Source organism: Haliotis rubra, unplaced genomic scaffold (assembly GCF_003918875.1).
Source record: "Haliotis rubra isolate DU_JTF1 unplaced genomic scaffold, ASM391887v1 Scf140, whole genome shotgun sequence".
NCBI classification, from domain to species: domain Eukaryota; kingdom Metazoa; phylum Mollusca; class Gastropoda; order Lepetellida; family Haliotidae; genus Haliotis; species Haliotis rubra.
This window is the reverse complement of record NW_025765337.1, coordinates 1,210,881-1,226,689: the sequence shown is the minus strand read 5'-3', so window position 1 is coordinate 1,226,689 and position 15,809 is coordinate 1,210,881. Positions and strand designations below refer to the sequence as shown.

The following is a 15,809-nucleotide window of genomic DNA, read 5'->3' as shown; positions in this document are numbered from 1 at the left end:
GTCCTCTGAGCGGTGTCCCTGTGTTGGCTTACTGCTAGCCCGTGAGGTTAACGTCCCCTGCCTATCAGTATTCTATCTATATACAACGGACATATCTGCAGATTTAACTAACAGTAATCATGCCTTATACATCCTATCAATCTTCGAATGAGTTAATTAATTTTCTAAGTGTACCTGTGACTCATATACATGTACAGTATGTAAAACCGTGTCTTATTCTGAGTCTGTTAGGGTAGTCGTTATAGCACGCGTCCCCACAAGGACACACGCACCAAAGACAGGCTACTAATATCGTCTATTAACATTCAGTACAACAAAAAGGACCGGGTTTTATTCCCAACGTTATGGTATTTTCATGAAGTAATTGTAATGCTCAGGAGATATCCGTTTGTCTACGCCACATCCACACAACACCATCATCACAAATACGGAGATCGTCACGATATGGCTGAAATATTGCCGATGTGACGTTAAATATTAACTCACTCACTCACAAATACGGAGAATGTCTGGTATACAGCAATCAAGTTGTTAAACTGTGCTTGTTACAGGTGTAATTACCGCGGTCGTTTACTGACAACGCTGGATTATATCTCCAAATCTAGTGCAGAGTCAGTCCATGTGTTGTCATCTCGGAGATATGTTTGGCAGCCTGACCAAACGACGGTGGTCTCCGTCGGAATACATGTGCGCTTGTATATGAAACCACAGTAAAATGGAATGATACAGTTTTATCCGGGAATACCTAGTATTTCACACACCGTCCAGGGATCTGTTTGAGGGCTCTTCCTTATATTAATTACAGGAATTGTTATCAAGGCCTGGTGAGATTCGTGGAAGCCGATCTCATGTCGCAGGTGGCTGTCGTGTCTTAGCGATAGTCACCAAAATATTACACAACATGCTCAAACAAAGGGGAGTAAATATATATGTACCAGAATTTACAGCTGGACTGCATATATTGGTAGATACAATACGGTACTTATTTCGAGTGCCACACCTGGTAAAACCAGACGAAAATAGTAACTTAGGCAATCTGACCCATATGAATACGTCACCCAACAGCCTCTATTTGGCGCCAAGAGCACAGGATCAGTACCAACCAATAGTTTTACTGTTCAAGGCGACGTTATCAAATTGCTTTCACGCGAGTACCAGCTCTTTACTGTTATGTTGCCAAGGCTCATTTGCATTGTCACGTGACAAATCCGATTGGATGATAAGTCACGTGCCCGCGTGCCCCAATGCAGTGATGTTTTTACTATGAATACTCGTAATAGCTTGCCCCTGCTGTCAAAGCCCGACACAGCACAGGTGAAGTCACTCCCTCCCGCAGTTCGGTTTCCGCCTGTGTATATTTCAGCAAGCGAGCACGAGTTGACCGGAGTCCTTCTCGGTGGTATATTTCATTCTCACGGACGGTTGTACATTACACCACGGTGAGTGTTTGTCAGCGACTGTGTCAATCACATGTGTTGTATATTTCTGTTTCTCAATGTGTGTCAAGCCAGGCCGCCTGTCTGTGTAGGAAGGGAGGCAACCCTTGTCACACGATCAGCTGATTTTTCTCAGGTGTTGTCGGTGAAGTTTAAGCAACTGTTATTAAAGATTTGTCAAAACGATGTTCAGGTATTTAGTTGTTCAGATTTCTGAGAACAAACATTGTACACTGTCATTGAAAGAAATACCATCTTTGTGTACCCTGATCTATGATTTAGATAGTTTGTTCAACAGATTCGAAAGAATCCCATGTATGCATTCCCCACAGCACTGGTCACTTACACGTGTGTAAACCCACATACACAGTCACGTGATTCGTTTGCCCTCTGTCACAATCCGAAGCTTCTTTACATGATGTCAATTTTTTTTGCTAATTTCCACATGCACGGACTGCGTCGTAAGACCGACTGTCGTCATGTCCACACAATAACTATGTCATATGACCACTAATCACTCCGGGATGGATATGGCGTATAGATACAGATACAGGTACATGCGTATCGAACAACCGTATCAGTGATAGGCTGATCAAACTCTGGGCTCACACAATCGCGACACTGATAGTTTTGTAAATCAAAACAGCACGGGATTTCGTGTTAGGAGGAACCCTATGTAAACACCCTGTCAATCATGTGTCAGCCATGGTGATAGGTGCTTGTTGATTTCTCTGAGTTTTGGGCTGTACAGCTGGCTGATGCAGCTGGTGTGGACAGAAGGAGGTCCGGGGATACAAACCACCACAGCCTCACAACGAACCACCAAAACATCACTGTAAGCGTAAACAATATTCTGAACAAATATGGGAACCACTTATTGGCGAATTCAACTTATTATTATTGTTATTGATGGTGTAATTTAACTTGGTAGCCTTTGTATTACTGGTGGCCGTAGTAGTAGTAGTAGTAGTAGTAGTAGTAGTCCCGCCGTGATGTTGCTGGAATATTGCTAAAAGCGGCGTAAAACCAAACTCAGTCAGTCAGTAGTAGTCGGGTAATAATTTTAAATATCTTTACAATCACTCGTTGGTATTATTGTTATGTTTATTTGTTTATTTTGTTATTTATGGATGTAGTTTAGCGATGTGTTGATGCGTCATGTTGATGCGCTACCAGCAGCTGCGCCCGGCAAACTGCACTCTTGCCCGCGTCCTTTGTTCATATGTAAAATATAACAGTTATGTTTGTAAATGTTTTTATCGCCCAAGAGTTTTAATTTGTTCACGCAGTATACAAATATCATGCTTAGGGTATATCAAGTATTGTTTGGTAAATTAATTATCTATATATAAATTATCTCTTGATTTCATAACACATTTTAGGTATAAATTTATCAGCTAGTCCTTCTGTCCTGTAGATAAAGAGTACTTCTCAATCAAATATTTTTTGCAATGCGAATTCAGTAGTTATATACGACTGTCGTTAATTTCCAGAACATCAAACAAAATATGCTCGCCGATCGCGACGATGAGGCTCGATTGCAATTGGCAACTCAGGTTTCCATGGAGACACAGCAGATGACTCCATTAATCAAGGAGGAGCTACGTCTGTCAATCATAAAGAAACGGCACGCGAGTGGTCAAGAAGACATAAAGGTTGAATTCAAAGAGGCAGAGAAGCATGAGGTAAGCGTCAAATATGTACCCCGTGTCATTCTTGACTACCCTAATACTGTTTATATATATACATGTAGTTTTAATATATATATGTTAAGACCACGCCCTTCAAAATTAATTGCGTCTTACTGTCAAATGGACTGTATTTATATATTTATTTATTTATTTGATTCTGACATGGAACAATTTTAGAAACTAAGTAGGAAATGTAGAAACGTATTTATTTATTTATTTATTTATTTATTTATTTATTTATTTATTTATTTATTTATTTATTTATTTATTTATTTATTTATTTATTTATTTATTTATTTATTTGGTACAGATATGGAACAATTTTAGAAACTAAGTAGGACATGTAGAAACATATTTATTTATTTATTTATTTATTTATTTATTTATTTATTTATTTATTTATTTATTTATTTATTTATTTATTTATTTATTTATTTATTTATTTATTTATTTATTTATTTATTTATAAACGTCTCGAAGGGAGGCGCTTTGTGTATTTTCTTGTTGCAAGTAACCCATGAAGGACTTTATTTATTTACAATGTCATTGAGGAATAAGTCCCTGAAGAAACTTCGAACAATAAATATTTTGGTATGATCAACAATACGTTTTAATAAACCCAGGACAAATGGCCTGTAGTCCACGAAATCTATAACTGCGCAGTTGAAACGCAAACCCCAAAAGAAAGTATTTCGAATTTCAAACAGTTTAACTATCATATTTACTTCGGGATTCTTATCTCAATTATTTATATTTTGTTATTTTTTCCTTGATTCCATGTGTTGTCTGGTATTTGATGCGTCGATCCAGCTCGCTTTAACAACTGTTATATTTCCCAGCTCACGGCACATGAGAAACTGAAACGCGAGAGGCGGAAGGAGCAGAACAGAAGAGCCGCTCGTAGATGTCGTGAGAAGAAGAAGTTGCAACAATGCGGGAAAAGCCAGGTGAGATTTTTACTTCTCACTTTCAGGAAGATTTTTACTTTTCTAATTTTCAGTAGCCGATAGTATAAATTGTGAATTTGTTATAACTAGTTTTCGTGAGTGAAATATTTTCAAATCGGAAAATGATATTTAAAAAGGTTGCAAATACATTTCGAAGAATTATTTTACATTAATGATTCACGTTAAATTATTTTCATGTGTATCTATTATGGTATTATTATAATTGTTTTTCATTGTTACTGATGTTTAATATTGTGTTTTGTGTTGCAGTTTTTCACGGACATCATTGACCAGAACAGTCAGCTTCACGCGCAGGTGAAGCGGCTCCGCAAGGAGAAGACCAGCCTCGAGGACATACTCCATGACCATATCTCGTCTGGCTGCTGTCGCCAGGTCAAACTGGAAATCGAGGCTGACGCCGTAAACCCTATCATCAACGCTGCCTCTACCGTGCGCCCAGATGGGGTTTACGGAAACGTAGGGACTGTTCCTGTTGTAAACGAAGGACCGCCTGAAAACGCTCTACCGTCGTTTTCCGAGACTTTCCTGGAAGCCGTTTCTCCAACATCAGGAAACCAAGATATCTTCCAGTTCGCTTCCGCTATTCCAGACATGCGCACTGACAATGTAACAACCAGAACATGGTCTGGTGCCTCTGATGACGTTACCCCTTCGGACACTCTACCGGAAGCCATCTTCGACGCAATGGATCCTTCGGCCAATGACGACGTGTTTTACGACAACGACCAGTTTGTGGCAAAGAAGACGACAGATGCGACCCTAACTGATCTGATGGACACGTGGACCCAGGACCAGTTCATCCTACAAGGGGATACGTTCATGGATCTGAATTCATTAGATCCGAACGAGCCGTGAGAATCTTCGCAACGACCACAACGACCACTACCACACAGTGAACAGCCAACGACCAGACGTCGGGACACTCCTTGTCCGCTACTTCCCCAATACACACACTTCCGGGGTACAGACTTCAAGTGTTCAGCCACCAACTCTCTCTCTGTTCCATGTTGATAACTTCCATTTGTGATACAACACCTTACGGCGTTTGTTATATATATTGACAATACATCACAATGGATTCATATGTTTTTCCAAGACGGACACGAATGGTGTTATCAGCAATGGGAAGAGGTATTCTGGGTTAAAACAATCGATTACCTACTGTATCATACAAGCGGTAACGTACAATTGTTTCAAAGAGTCAGTTTCAAGCCATCAACAAATTGACATTTAACAAGGCGAAGTTTACAACAATTTTTGTTCTTTCTCAACCCTATATCGCGAGTCGCGCTTTTGTAAATATTATTCCCTTGAAAATCGCCCATTCTTGACAAATCCATTCCATTCACAATTGTTATTCTCGCCTACATTAATCAGCATTCATCCGATCTGATAGTTCGTATGGGTCACAGCGCACAAATTCTAAATACAGGTAAATCAAAGCATTTCTTGGTTTTCATTTGTGCACGTTTAAAACATCACCGCTACCAAACAGCCAGTATTTACATCGCCATAAGTCAAAACAGTTCACAAAACCATTCCGAACTAAAATTCACTCCATGTCAAGTATCAACACTGCATATTTCCTGTACCACGCAGTATGTATATTACAGGCCGCTTTACACTAAGGTGGTGTCGATGTGACTGGGACTTTTTGTAAAGAAATCGTTCAAGAGCAAAATGAAAAAACGAGGGCAATTTTTTGTTTTGAGGCTTTTTACCCAGAACAATAAATTGTTCGTTTCACAATTTGGATGTTCTGAAAAATATGTGTTGTCAAAACTAAACTATTGAAATGCCAGGCCCAGCTGTAGGCGGCCCTGTAGTGCTGTATCGTCATCAGATGTATGTGATATGTATCGCATATATCCTATATGTGTACATAGGCTTTGTAATCAGTGTAATGTGAGATGTCGATATGTTGTAAACTACACAAGAAGATACCCGAAATGTGTTCAACCATAGATTCAACTTCATTTCACTTTTCTAAACACCGTCTTTTGAGAATAAATCGTATATTGAATATAATAATCCATGTATCAAGATCTCAAAAACGAAATGTGTTCATTTTTATATGTATTCACAACACTACTAGTCGTCAGCATATTGAACGTTTCATCCCGATTTCAAAACCAATCAAACTTTGTAATAATAAGTTAGTGAGGTTTCCATTATGTTGTGTTGAGCGAACGACAACGATTAACATACCATATAGCATTCGTGATCAATATTGTACCAAGTGATTAATATTGTACCAAGTGATGAATATTGTACCAAGTGATGAATGCAACCCATCGTCTTGAGGGTAATCCGTAGCACTAGTCCCGTTTGCAACATGGAAAATGTGGATTTTGTCTATGAAATCTTTATGCAATGTAATTTCAATGGGAATTATTTTAGATATAATTTTTGTATATGCAGATATATTTACAACAATCTCATGCGAATATCCACGATGAAGTGACCGGCTATTTATTGTATATTGTTTAGTATTTTGTCACAATGATTTTGCTTCCTAAATGTATTGATATTGTCTTCACCAAGTGCTCTGTCGCTGTATATTTCATTAGTGTAAGCTTTACAAATCTGTCTATATTTGTTTTACAAATCAATATCTCATTTCCATTTTTTGTTTTAAATTTTATGAAATGGTAAATATTTTCTTACCAGCATTAAAAATAAAATTTGGAAAATACAGAGAGTTACTGTTTGTCGTTTCCTTTGTTATGGGCTTTCCCCAGCCACCCAGTAGGACAGTGATCACATCAGGCTCAACTGGTAGAACGTTCACGATGGTCGCACCATGCTGGATGCCACTCCGTGTTCATGGTGCAACACTGTTAATAGTTGTGTCAGCCCACGTCGTTCACCTGTGTTGGAATACACGGTGCTTGGTGGGGATTTGGCTTCGTTTCGTTGTGTGTCTTGAAACGTCTTCCATCAGTATCCTGCTCCAGAGAGTGGTATGAGGCGCTGCGATCCTCTGTGCAGAGTTTCGTCATCTGGGCACACCATATCCAATGATAGTGGGTTCGAATCCCATGCTTCAAGGCTTGACAGCACATTACCCGTTCTCCAGGGTTCATCAAGGTGAAGTCGCTGTAAGGCTGAAGGCGCTGTAGGCTGAAGTCGCTGTAAGGCTGAAGTCGCTGTAGGCTGAAACAATGCTGAAAGGACGTTAACTCAGTCGCCATGTCTGACCTGCATCACCTCCGACGTTCTGGGCTCTTCCCACTTACCCCACTCCTATTGTTTCAGTAGAAGAAACCACTGGGTTATGATAATCCCCTTTAATCCCTTATTTTGTTCCCTGTGAAATAGTACTGCGCCATACGTATCACTAGGCCACACGTGTCACTACGTCTTTGTTTACGAAATAACTATTCATCCAAACTTTCTTGTGACATGTGCACAACGCAGTGTCCACAAATGAATATATAGCTAGGTATTTTAGGTACATACGTTGTCTTCAACTGACATTGCAATGAATGTTTGTTGGCTAATATATCACCAGTCAAACAACACTATACAAAGACCCGTAACACCGGTACCCAGTATCGTCATTGTTACCAGCCATGGCGTCTAAAGCAGTATGTGGGAGCTTTTTCAATGTAATGGCAACACATGACTAGACCGATTGTAGGCTGTGAGCCGCTATCTGTGAGCATTGTAGATAACTCTGACCCCCACTACAGTTCGTGACATAAAATGTAAGGTCAGTTTCATGTCAGTTCACACTGCTCACAATATGTTTTCACAAAGGATAGCGTTATCCAATCATTTTGTTTCACATGTTTGTTTAAATGCCGCTGTCAGTATTATTCCATATATATGATGACGGCATCTAAACACTTGAGTGTGAACCAGACAGTCCAGTGATCGCTATTGTACACTGTCAGACTGACACCCTCACACAGCTATACCACCAGACAGTCCAGTGATCGCTATCGTACACTGTCAGACTGACACCCTAACACAGCTTTACCACCAGACAGTCCAGTGATCGCTATCGTACACTGTCAGACTGACACCCTCGCACAGCTATACCACCAGTCAGTCCAGTGATCGCTATCGTACACTGTCAGACTGACACCCTCACACAGCTATACCACCAGACAGTCCAGTGATCGCTATCGTACACTGTCAGACTGACACCCTAACACAGCTATACCACCAGACAGTCCAGTGATCGCTATCGTACACTGTCAGACTGACACCCTAACACAGCTATACCACCAGACAGTCCAGTGATCGCTATCGTACACTGTCAGCCTGACACCCTCACACAGCTATATACTCAGCTATATATTGTCTGTTACACCAGTCCTACACATCCACAGATTTACCTGTACACATATGAAAGTCTCCTGACGTGTCAACAGTAGGACCTATCATCCAGGTGGTATCGCGTGACAGCTCGACTGCAGTGACAATCGTGACGGAGAACGTCACGTCGTTTGTGACGTCATCAGTTGTGTGTGACATAGCCATAGTCCAACTCATTGCTGGTAATCATGGATTATTTCATACAAAGTCGAGAAATGTTTTGTCGCAAAATGTAAAGAATCAGCAGAATTACCTTTAGTGAAAAAAACACACAAAATGTTGTTCAATTATGCATGCATTATAGAGCGGCGGCGCCATCTTGTCTCGTGTTCCCAAATCGATTTTGTAACGTCGCCGACATCTGAAACAGACCCGCCTTTTTATGACATGACGTCATTGCCGTGAGCCCAGCACAAAGGGCGATAAATGTGGACTGCAGAGGCTATTCTCCTTCAAAACCTATTTTAGCTATCCCAGATCTGCTGTATGTACAGCGGTAATGATACTTGTTGGTGTTGCATAATCTGCTCAACATAGGGAGCTCGAGGCAATACGAAGGGGTATTGACAGTGATACAAGCAAACAGAGCGAGCGAAGTCGTCTCGTATATTCTGTCACGTTCATCGGGCGTATCCGTCTTCTCAATCTCAAAACTGTTATGCCATATAAGATTGTTCCACGTCACATGTACGTGACGTTGGTTCCATACACACTTCATCACTCCAACAGTCTCTACTGCCATCCCATTCTCTAATACTCATCACTTTTATATATTGTAGCGTGTTAGTCAGTAATTAATATATGATGTAAGTAATTAGTGTACTATTCATGCAACTATTATGTTTAAATGTTTTGACCATACACAAAGCCATGGCTATCTAAAAGAGTTGGGATCAGTTCAGTTTGATATGCATACAAACAGCAGTATTCATCGAATAAAATAATGATAATTATCATAAACACGTTATGCTAAAAACGTGATATTGTTAATACATAAAGTAGTAAAATAAAATGAAATGAAATGAGATAAATTGAAATAAAATAAAAAGACAGACTGATGTCGAGGCGACCCGTCTATACCTGACACATTGTCTCCGTTTACATGCATACTAATGTATACGTGCTGACTGTTTTCTTCTGACTGACGTGGCACATATGTGTATTTCGATCATTTCTCTCAGATTCCAAGGTATATTACAGCTTGTATGTTTCAGGTGACCTTGTGTCGACATTCGTGCCGCAACACCCTCTTGTCTATTTCACTAACCTACTCTTGCGTCAGACCAATGTAGCTATATTTAACGGTGAGTAATGGGTTTAGCTATATCATCAGATAGAATACACCTGTGCTCAATACTTAATCTATCTGGAACTTTCTAAACTAATGGCACAGGAAAGATAATTCAAGGCCGGTGTTGAATTTGGCAATTGTTCAACTTTGATATTGCACCACGCCTTGTCGTCCACACTGCGGCGCGTCGTCCATGGCTGCTGGCAAACGTGGGGAGTATTTGTTTAAACATTAATTGTTATAAAATATCGGAGAAATAAAATGCTACTTTCAAGATGCCAAGACACTGCAGCGATAGTTTAGACTTCTCACTTCTGACAAGGATGAAACGATGTTACGCAAACAATGGAAGTGAAATGACATCAGGGCCAATTAAAAGCAAATCTTTCACCTTCAGCGAAATACCGTGGAGAAAGTTATTACAAAGTGCCTTTGATCGATCAGTTGAGAAGGTTTTGACATGGTGAAAGCATGTTTATGCCTGCTATGCACTATATTTCATGCTTGATGTACATTGTATTTCTTGTCAGTTGTATATTGTATTTCATGCTTGTTGTACATTGTATTTCATGTTTGTTGTACATTGTATTTCATGTTTGTTGTACATTGTATTTCATGTTTGTTGTACATTGTATTCATGTCTGTTGTACATTGTATTTCATGTTTGTTGTACATTGTATTTCATGTCTGTTGTATATTGTACTACAAGCTGTCAACTATGTCTATATATTTCACCACAGCGGGACACAGTGGATATGTTAGTATCAAGATAACACCGACATACAATGATACCGTAAAGATGTCAATTCTGGACAATTCTGGACGTACAATATAGAATTCCACCTTTACGAAAAAATATTCTACCTCATGAAACATCAACTTGATAAAGTCAGTTCAGGACAGGCGGCCTTAGGGTGACTGGTTGGAAACAGAACATCGGGGTGAGGTAGATATATTTCTTGACTAACAGTACACAGGTACTGCATATTGTGATGTCCAGAGATTAATACAGTATATAGTAAGGTGGATTCCACTCCGTCGTCTCACTCTGTTTTTAACATTTCACAATGCAGCAGAGTGGTTTCGGGTGACTGGCACACTCAGGGTGGTTCAGCTCATCATCAGCCCAGGGTCCCCCCTCTATACACAGCCCACACAGCCGATGTGACTTTACACCCTCTATACACAGCCCACACAGCCGATGTGACTTTACACCCTCTATACACAGCCCACACAGCCGATGTGACTTTACACCCTCTATACACAGCCCACACAGCCGATGTGACTTTACACTGGAAGCGCTGCTTGCCGAACATACCAAAAACTTTCGGAAAATGTGTAGAACGCAACGCTCTGCATTACCCAGAGCGTCATAAGGGTTGTATTCCTGGGTACACACGCACCTATTATTGAAACCTTAATCCTAAAACACAATGCATGTACAAGTGTTGTACATCATGTCAATACCGCACCTATGGTCCGGCAAGAGATGTAATATTATCCCGAGTCCCAAAGGAGCAATGTTCAAGCCGTGGAAATATGTATGTATGTGCGTTTAACCGCAGCGCGCGATCGGCACGTGGGTGTGTGCACATTTGACCGTTATTCAGCGATGGCTTGAGGTGTACACCTTACAGATTCCCTCAGTACAAAGAGAAGCTTCTCTTGCTCTATTTTCCCGGCCACGATCGAACAAATATCAAACACTACGTAGTTAGATTGGAAAGGTGGTCAGATTTTAGAGCAAATAGCAGATCATATTTCATTAACAATTATTAATCTCGAAAGTGATCATATGTGACCTAATTCTGTCAATCAATCAATAAGTCGCTCTTCCCGCAGTCACTCTTTGGTTTGATCACCTTGGTCTCTAACAGCGGTGCGCTGTAAAACCACACAAGGCCCACCTTTCAAATACATGTAACAATTTTCTAGGGACCTCGTCACAGAGATTATGTTAAAGCATTATTACTTGGGGGGTTTTACCTGGCAAATATCAAATAATGTTTTCAGTGATAATGCGACATTTAACGATTTGTTATTATGACTTTAATAGGACCATAGAGTACGAACAAGAATTAAGTCAAAATATTGTTTCATTTGTATATGTATCATATAGAATATCCAAAGTTGAATACTGTGACCGATATAGGCATGTCCTAGGATATATACTGTGACCGATATAGATATATGGTAGGTTGAATAATGTGACCGACATATAGACATGTCCTAGGATAAATGCTGCGACCGATATAGACATGTGGTAGGTCCAATAATGTGCCCGACACATTGACATGTCCTAGGGTGAATAATATGACCGATATAGACATGTCCTAGGTTGAATAATGTGACCGATATAGACATGTTTTAGGATGAATAATGTGACCGATATAGACATGTCGTAGGCTGAATAATGTGACCGACATATAGACGTGTCCTAGGTTGAAGAATGTGACGTATATAGGCATGTCCTAGGATGAATACTGTGACCGACATATAGGCATATCCTAGGATAAATAATGTGACCGATATAGACATGTCCTAGGATGAATACTGTGACCGATATAGGCATGTCCTAGGATGAATACAGTGACCGACATATAGGCATATCCTAGGAGAAAATAATGTGACCGATATAGACATGTTTTAGGATGAATAATGTGACCGATATAGACATGTCCTAGGGTGAATACTGTGACCGATATAGACATGTCCTAGGATGAATAATGTGACCGATATAGGCACGTCCCACGATGAATACAATGACCGATATATAGGCATGTCTCAGGATGAATACAGTGACCGATATATAGGCATGTCTCGGGATACATAATGTGACCGATATAGACCTGTCCTAGGATGACTACTGTGACCGACATATAGGCATGTCTCAGGTTGAATACTGTGACAGACATATAGGCATGTCTTATAATAAATACTGTGACCAACATATAGACATGTCCCAGAATGAATAATGTGACGAATGGTGTATCGCCATCGAAGAAGGGCTTATACACAGTGATAAATAAATTATGAAAGCACGTGATTACAAACGACCTTGAGTTATTTCCTTGCTGGGTATTATAACATAATAAAATGCGCTATCTATTGGAGAATTTGCGTACACGCCCCTCAACATTTTCTAATGACGAATACATTCACATGAGATAAGCCCATAATAAATATGCAATCTCTTTGCATCGAGACAACAACTGTCACATCGGAGGTTTAAAGAAGGAATTTCAGTAATTATCGCTATGACAACATTCTGCAACAGCCGCACGTACTCCGAGCTCACGTACTCCCAGCTGACGTACGCCTAGCTGACGTACTCCTAACTGACGTACACCTAGTTGACGTACTCGCAGCCGGCGTACACCCAGCTAACGCACTACCACCTAACGTACACACAGCTGACGTACTCCAGCTGACGTACTCCCATCTGACGTCCTCCCACCTGACGTACACCCACCTGACGTACACCCACAAGATGTTCTCCCACCTGACGTACACCCACCTGGCTTACTCCTACCTGATGTACGCCCGCCTGACGTACTCCCACCTGGCTTACTCCTACCTGATGTACGCCCACCTGACGTTCTCCCATCTGACGTCCTCCCACATGACGTACACCCACCTGATGTACTCCCACCTGACGTTCTCCCACCTGACGTACACCCACCTGGCTTACTCCTACCTGATGTACGCCCGTCTGACGTACTCCCGCCTGACGTACTCCCACCTGACGTACTCCCACCTGATGTACACCCACCTGACGTTCTCCCACCTGACGTACACCCACCTGGCTTACTCCTACCTGATGTACGCCCGTCTGACGTACTCCCACCTGACGTACACCCACCTGATGTACACCCACCTGACGTTCTCCCACCAGACGTACACCCACCTGACGTTCTCCCACCTGACGTACTCCCACCTGGTTTACTCCCACCTGACGTTCTCCCACCTGACGTACACCCACCTGGCTTACTCCCACCTGACGTACTCCCACCCTGACGTACACCCACCTGACGTACTCCCACCTGACGTTCTCCCACCTGACGTTCTCCCACCTGACGTTCTCCCACCTGACGTACACCCACCTGACGTACTCCCACCTGACGTACACCCACCTGACGTTCTCCCACCTGACGTTCTGCCACCTGACGTACACCCACCTGACGTACTCCCACCTGACGTACACCCACCTGACGTACTCCCACCTGACGTACACCCACCTGACGTTCTCCCACCTGACGTTCTCCCACCTGACGTACTCCCACCTGGCTTACTCGCACCTGACGTTCTCCCACCTGACGTACACCCACCTGGCTTACTCCTACCTGATGTACGCCCCCCTGACGTACACAGACTAACTCCGCAGAGCCGGAACTGTCACTGAGTCACGCGTGCTCGACTCCGTATCGATCTTGTCTGGCGTAAAATCAGTGCAGACAGATTTATTGATTTGCACCTATGAAATATAAAAAACAAACTCGTTTGATCTCATGTCCAACCAGTGTTACCTGTGCAGGTGTGGATGTTATTTACTGCAATTACTCGCGCTATATCGCAATGTGAAAATGTTGATTTCCAATCGGAGGGTCTGACCCCCGTGTAAGGCATTAACTCCTGTTCACTTTCAATACCTACTACAGGCAACGATAGCTGTAGACCAGAATACTTTTCTTAATATTTCGTTAGGGATTGTGTTTCATAAAAAATACCCAGTATGTATGTACTATTTATGTATGTGTAGGTTACGTACATATGGTCCTTAATCTGTCAACGTGATTGTTGATATACTAGTGAACTCTGACCCGCCTCTCTGTCTCTGCGATCGTCCTACATACGACAGGCAGACCCTTTGTGGTGGAATTAAAATACTCATCAAAGTGGAGTTACACCCAAACTATTCACACTTGAACTGCTATGCTATGTCTGGCATGTATACCTCTAGCCCCATGCTTCACCGTCACCATCAATAATAATAATAATTGTACTACTTGATTGCGTAACGAGTAATGGAGACGCCATTTACTTCAGTATGCATCTACAGCCGACTAGTAACGATTAAGTCAAACAGAATCGATGCGATTCTGCAGTCAAAGTGTATGCTGAACCCGGGCCTGTATTGGACGTTGGTGGGCCCTGCATATGTATTATGGACTGTTAGCAGGTAAACGTCGACGAGGAAGTTGGAGTGCTGCCAGCGAAGCATGTGATTGTCCCTTACAAAAACTGTTACTGTTGCATGCTTATTTCCCTAATATGTTTATCAAACAATGGACAGCACACTTGTTCATGCATACGGGCGATCGAGTGAGTGAGTGGGTGAGTGAGTGAGTAAGCGAGTGAGGTGAGGTGAGGTGAAATTGGATATAACGTCGTGCTTGAGAATATTTCGCTCATATGACGACGTGCATGCGTGCGTGTGTGTGTGTATGTGCGGCTGCTTGTACTAGCCCAGGCTTAAGCTGGTTTTATAGTGCTAGCCCACTGAGATACCTTACCGCAGTGAAGCATGGCTACCCCACTCAGACACATTATACTGACTCCGAGCCGACCAGTCCTTGTTATACTCATTAATGCCGAGCGCCAGGCAGGGACCAACAAGTACCATATTTTAACGTCTTTTGGTATGACGCGGTCGGGGATCGAACCCGCGACCTTCCGCTCTCCGGGCGGACGCTCTAACCACTACACCACGGAGGCGGTCAGTAAGCGAGTGAACGGGTGAGGGTGGGAGTATACAGGTGCTAGACACCACAATGTTATGTAACACATAATATCCCATCCAAGATTTGATATCAGTGAGTGAGTGAGTTTAGTTTTACGCCGCTTTTAGCAATATTCCAGCAATATCACGGCGGGGGACACCAGAAATGGGCTTCACACATTGTGATATCAGTAATAATAGGCTGGGATGGGTGTGTATTGCTTCCATCCCTAGGATACAGTGCACCGACTGGGAATTCCGTGCACCTGGAATAAGGTCATGACTTGATCATGTTAATTTCTATAAGTATGGCCAAGACTACGATGGTAGGAAATGTTCCTGTGGGATGAACAGTGTAGGACTCTTGTACACCTTTGA

General features: G+C 41.8%; 1 protein-coding gene across 2 annotated transcripts; it reads left to right on the top strand.

Moving 5' to 3' along the window:
• Window positions 1-596: 596 nt before the first annotated feature.
• LOC124268851 lies at window positions 597-6,794 on the top strand. 2 transcript variants are annotated; one of them, XM_046703875.1, is made up of 4 exons: window positions 597-1,439; window positions 2,930-3,121; window positions 3,967-4,074; window positions 4,345-6,794. In XM_046703875.1, exons 2-4 carry the CDS (start codon window positions 2,945-2,947, stop codon window positions 4,948-4,950), a joined length of 891 nt encoding a protein of 296 aa, XP_046559831.1. In that variant the 5' UTR covers window positions 597-1,439; window positions 2,930-2,944; the 3' UTR covers window positions 4,951-6,794. The 2 variants fall into 2 exon arrangements, with proteins under 2 accessions (XP_046559831.1, XP_046559832.1); XM_046703876.1 differs by lacking the exon at window positions 597-1,439 and adding an exon at window positions 1,472-2,271.
• The last annotated feature ends 9,015 nt before the right edge of the window (window positions 6,795-15,809 follow it).

Bases quoted from the DNA above. Each gene is read 5' to 3' on its own strand.
- LOC124268851 (XM_046703875.1), top strand. From the start codon at position 2,945: ATGCTCGCCGATCGCGACGATGAGGCTCGATTGCAATTGGCAACTCAG. The intron at 3,122-3,966 runs GTAAGCGTCAAA...TATATTTCCCAG, and splicing joins AAGAGGCAGAGAAGCATGAG to CTCACGGCACATGAGAAACT. The intron at 4,075-4,344 runs GTGAGATTTTTA...TTTGTGTTGCAG, and splicing joins AACAATGCGGGAAAAGCCAG to TTTTTCACGGACATCATTGA.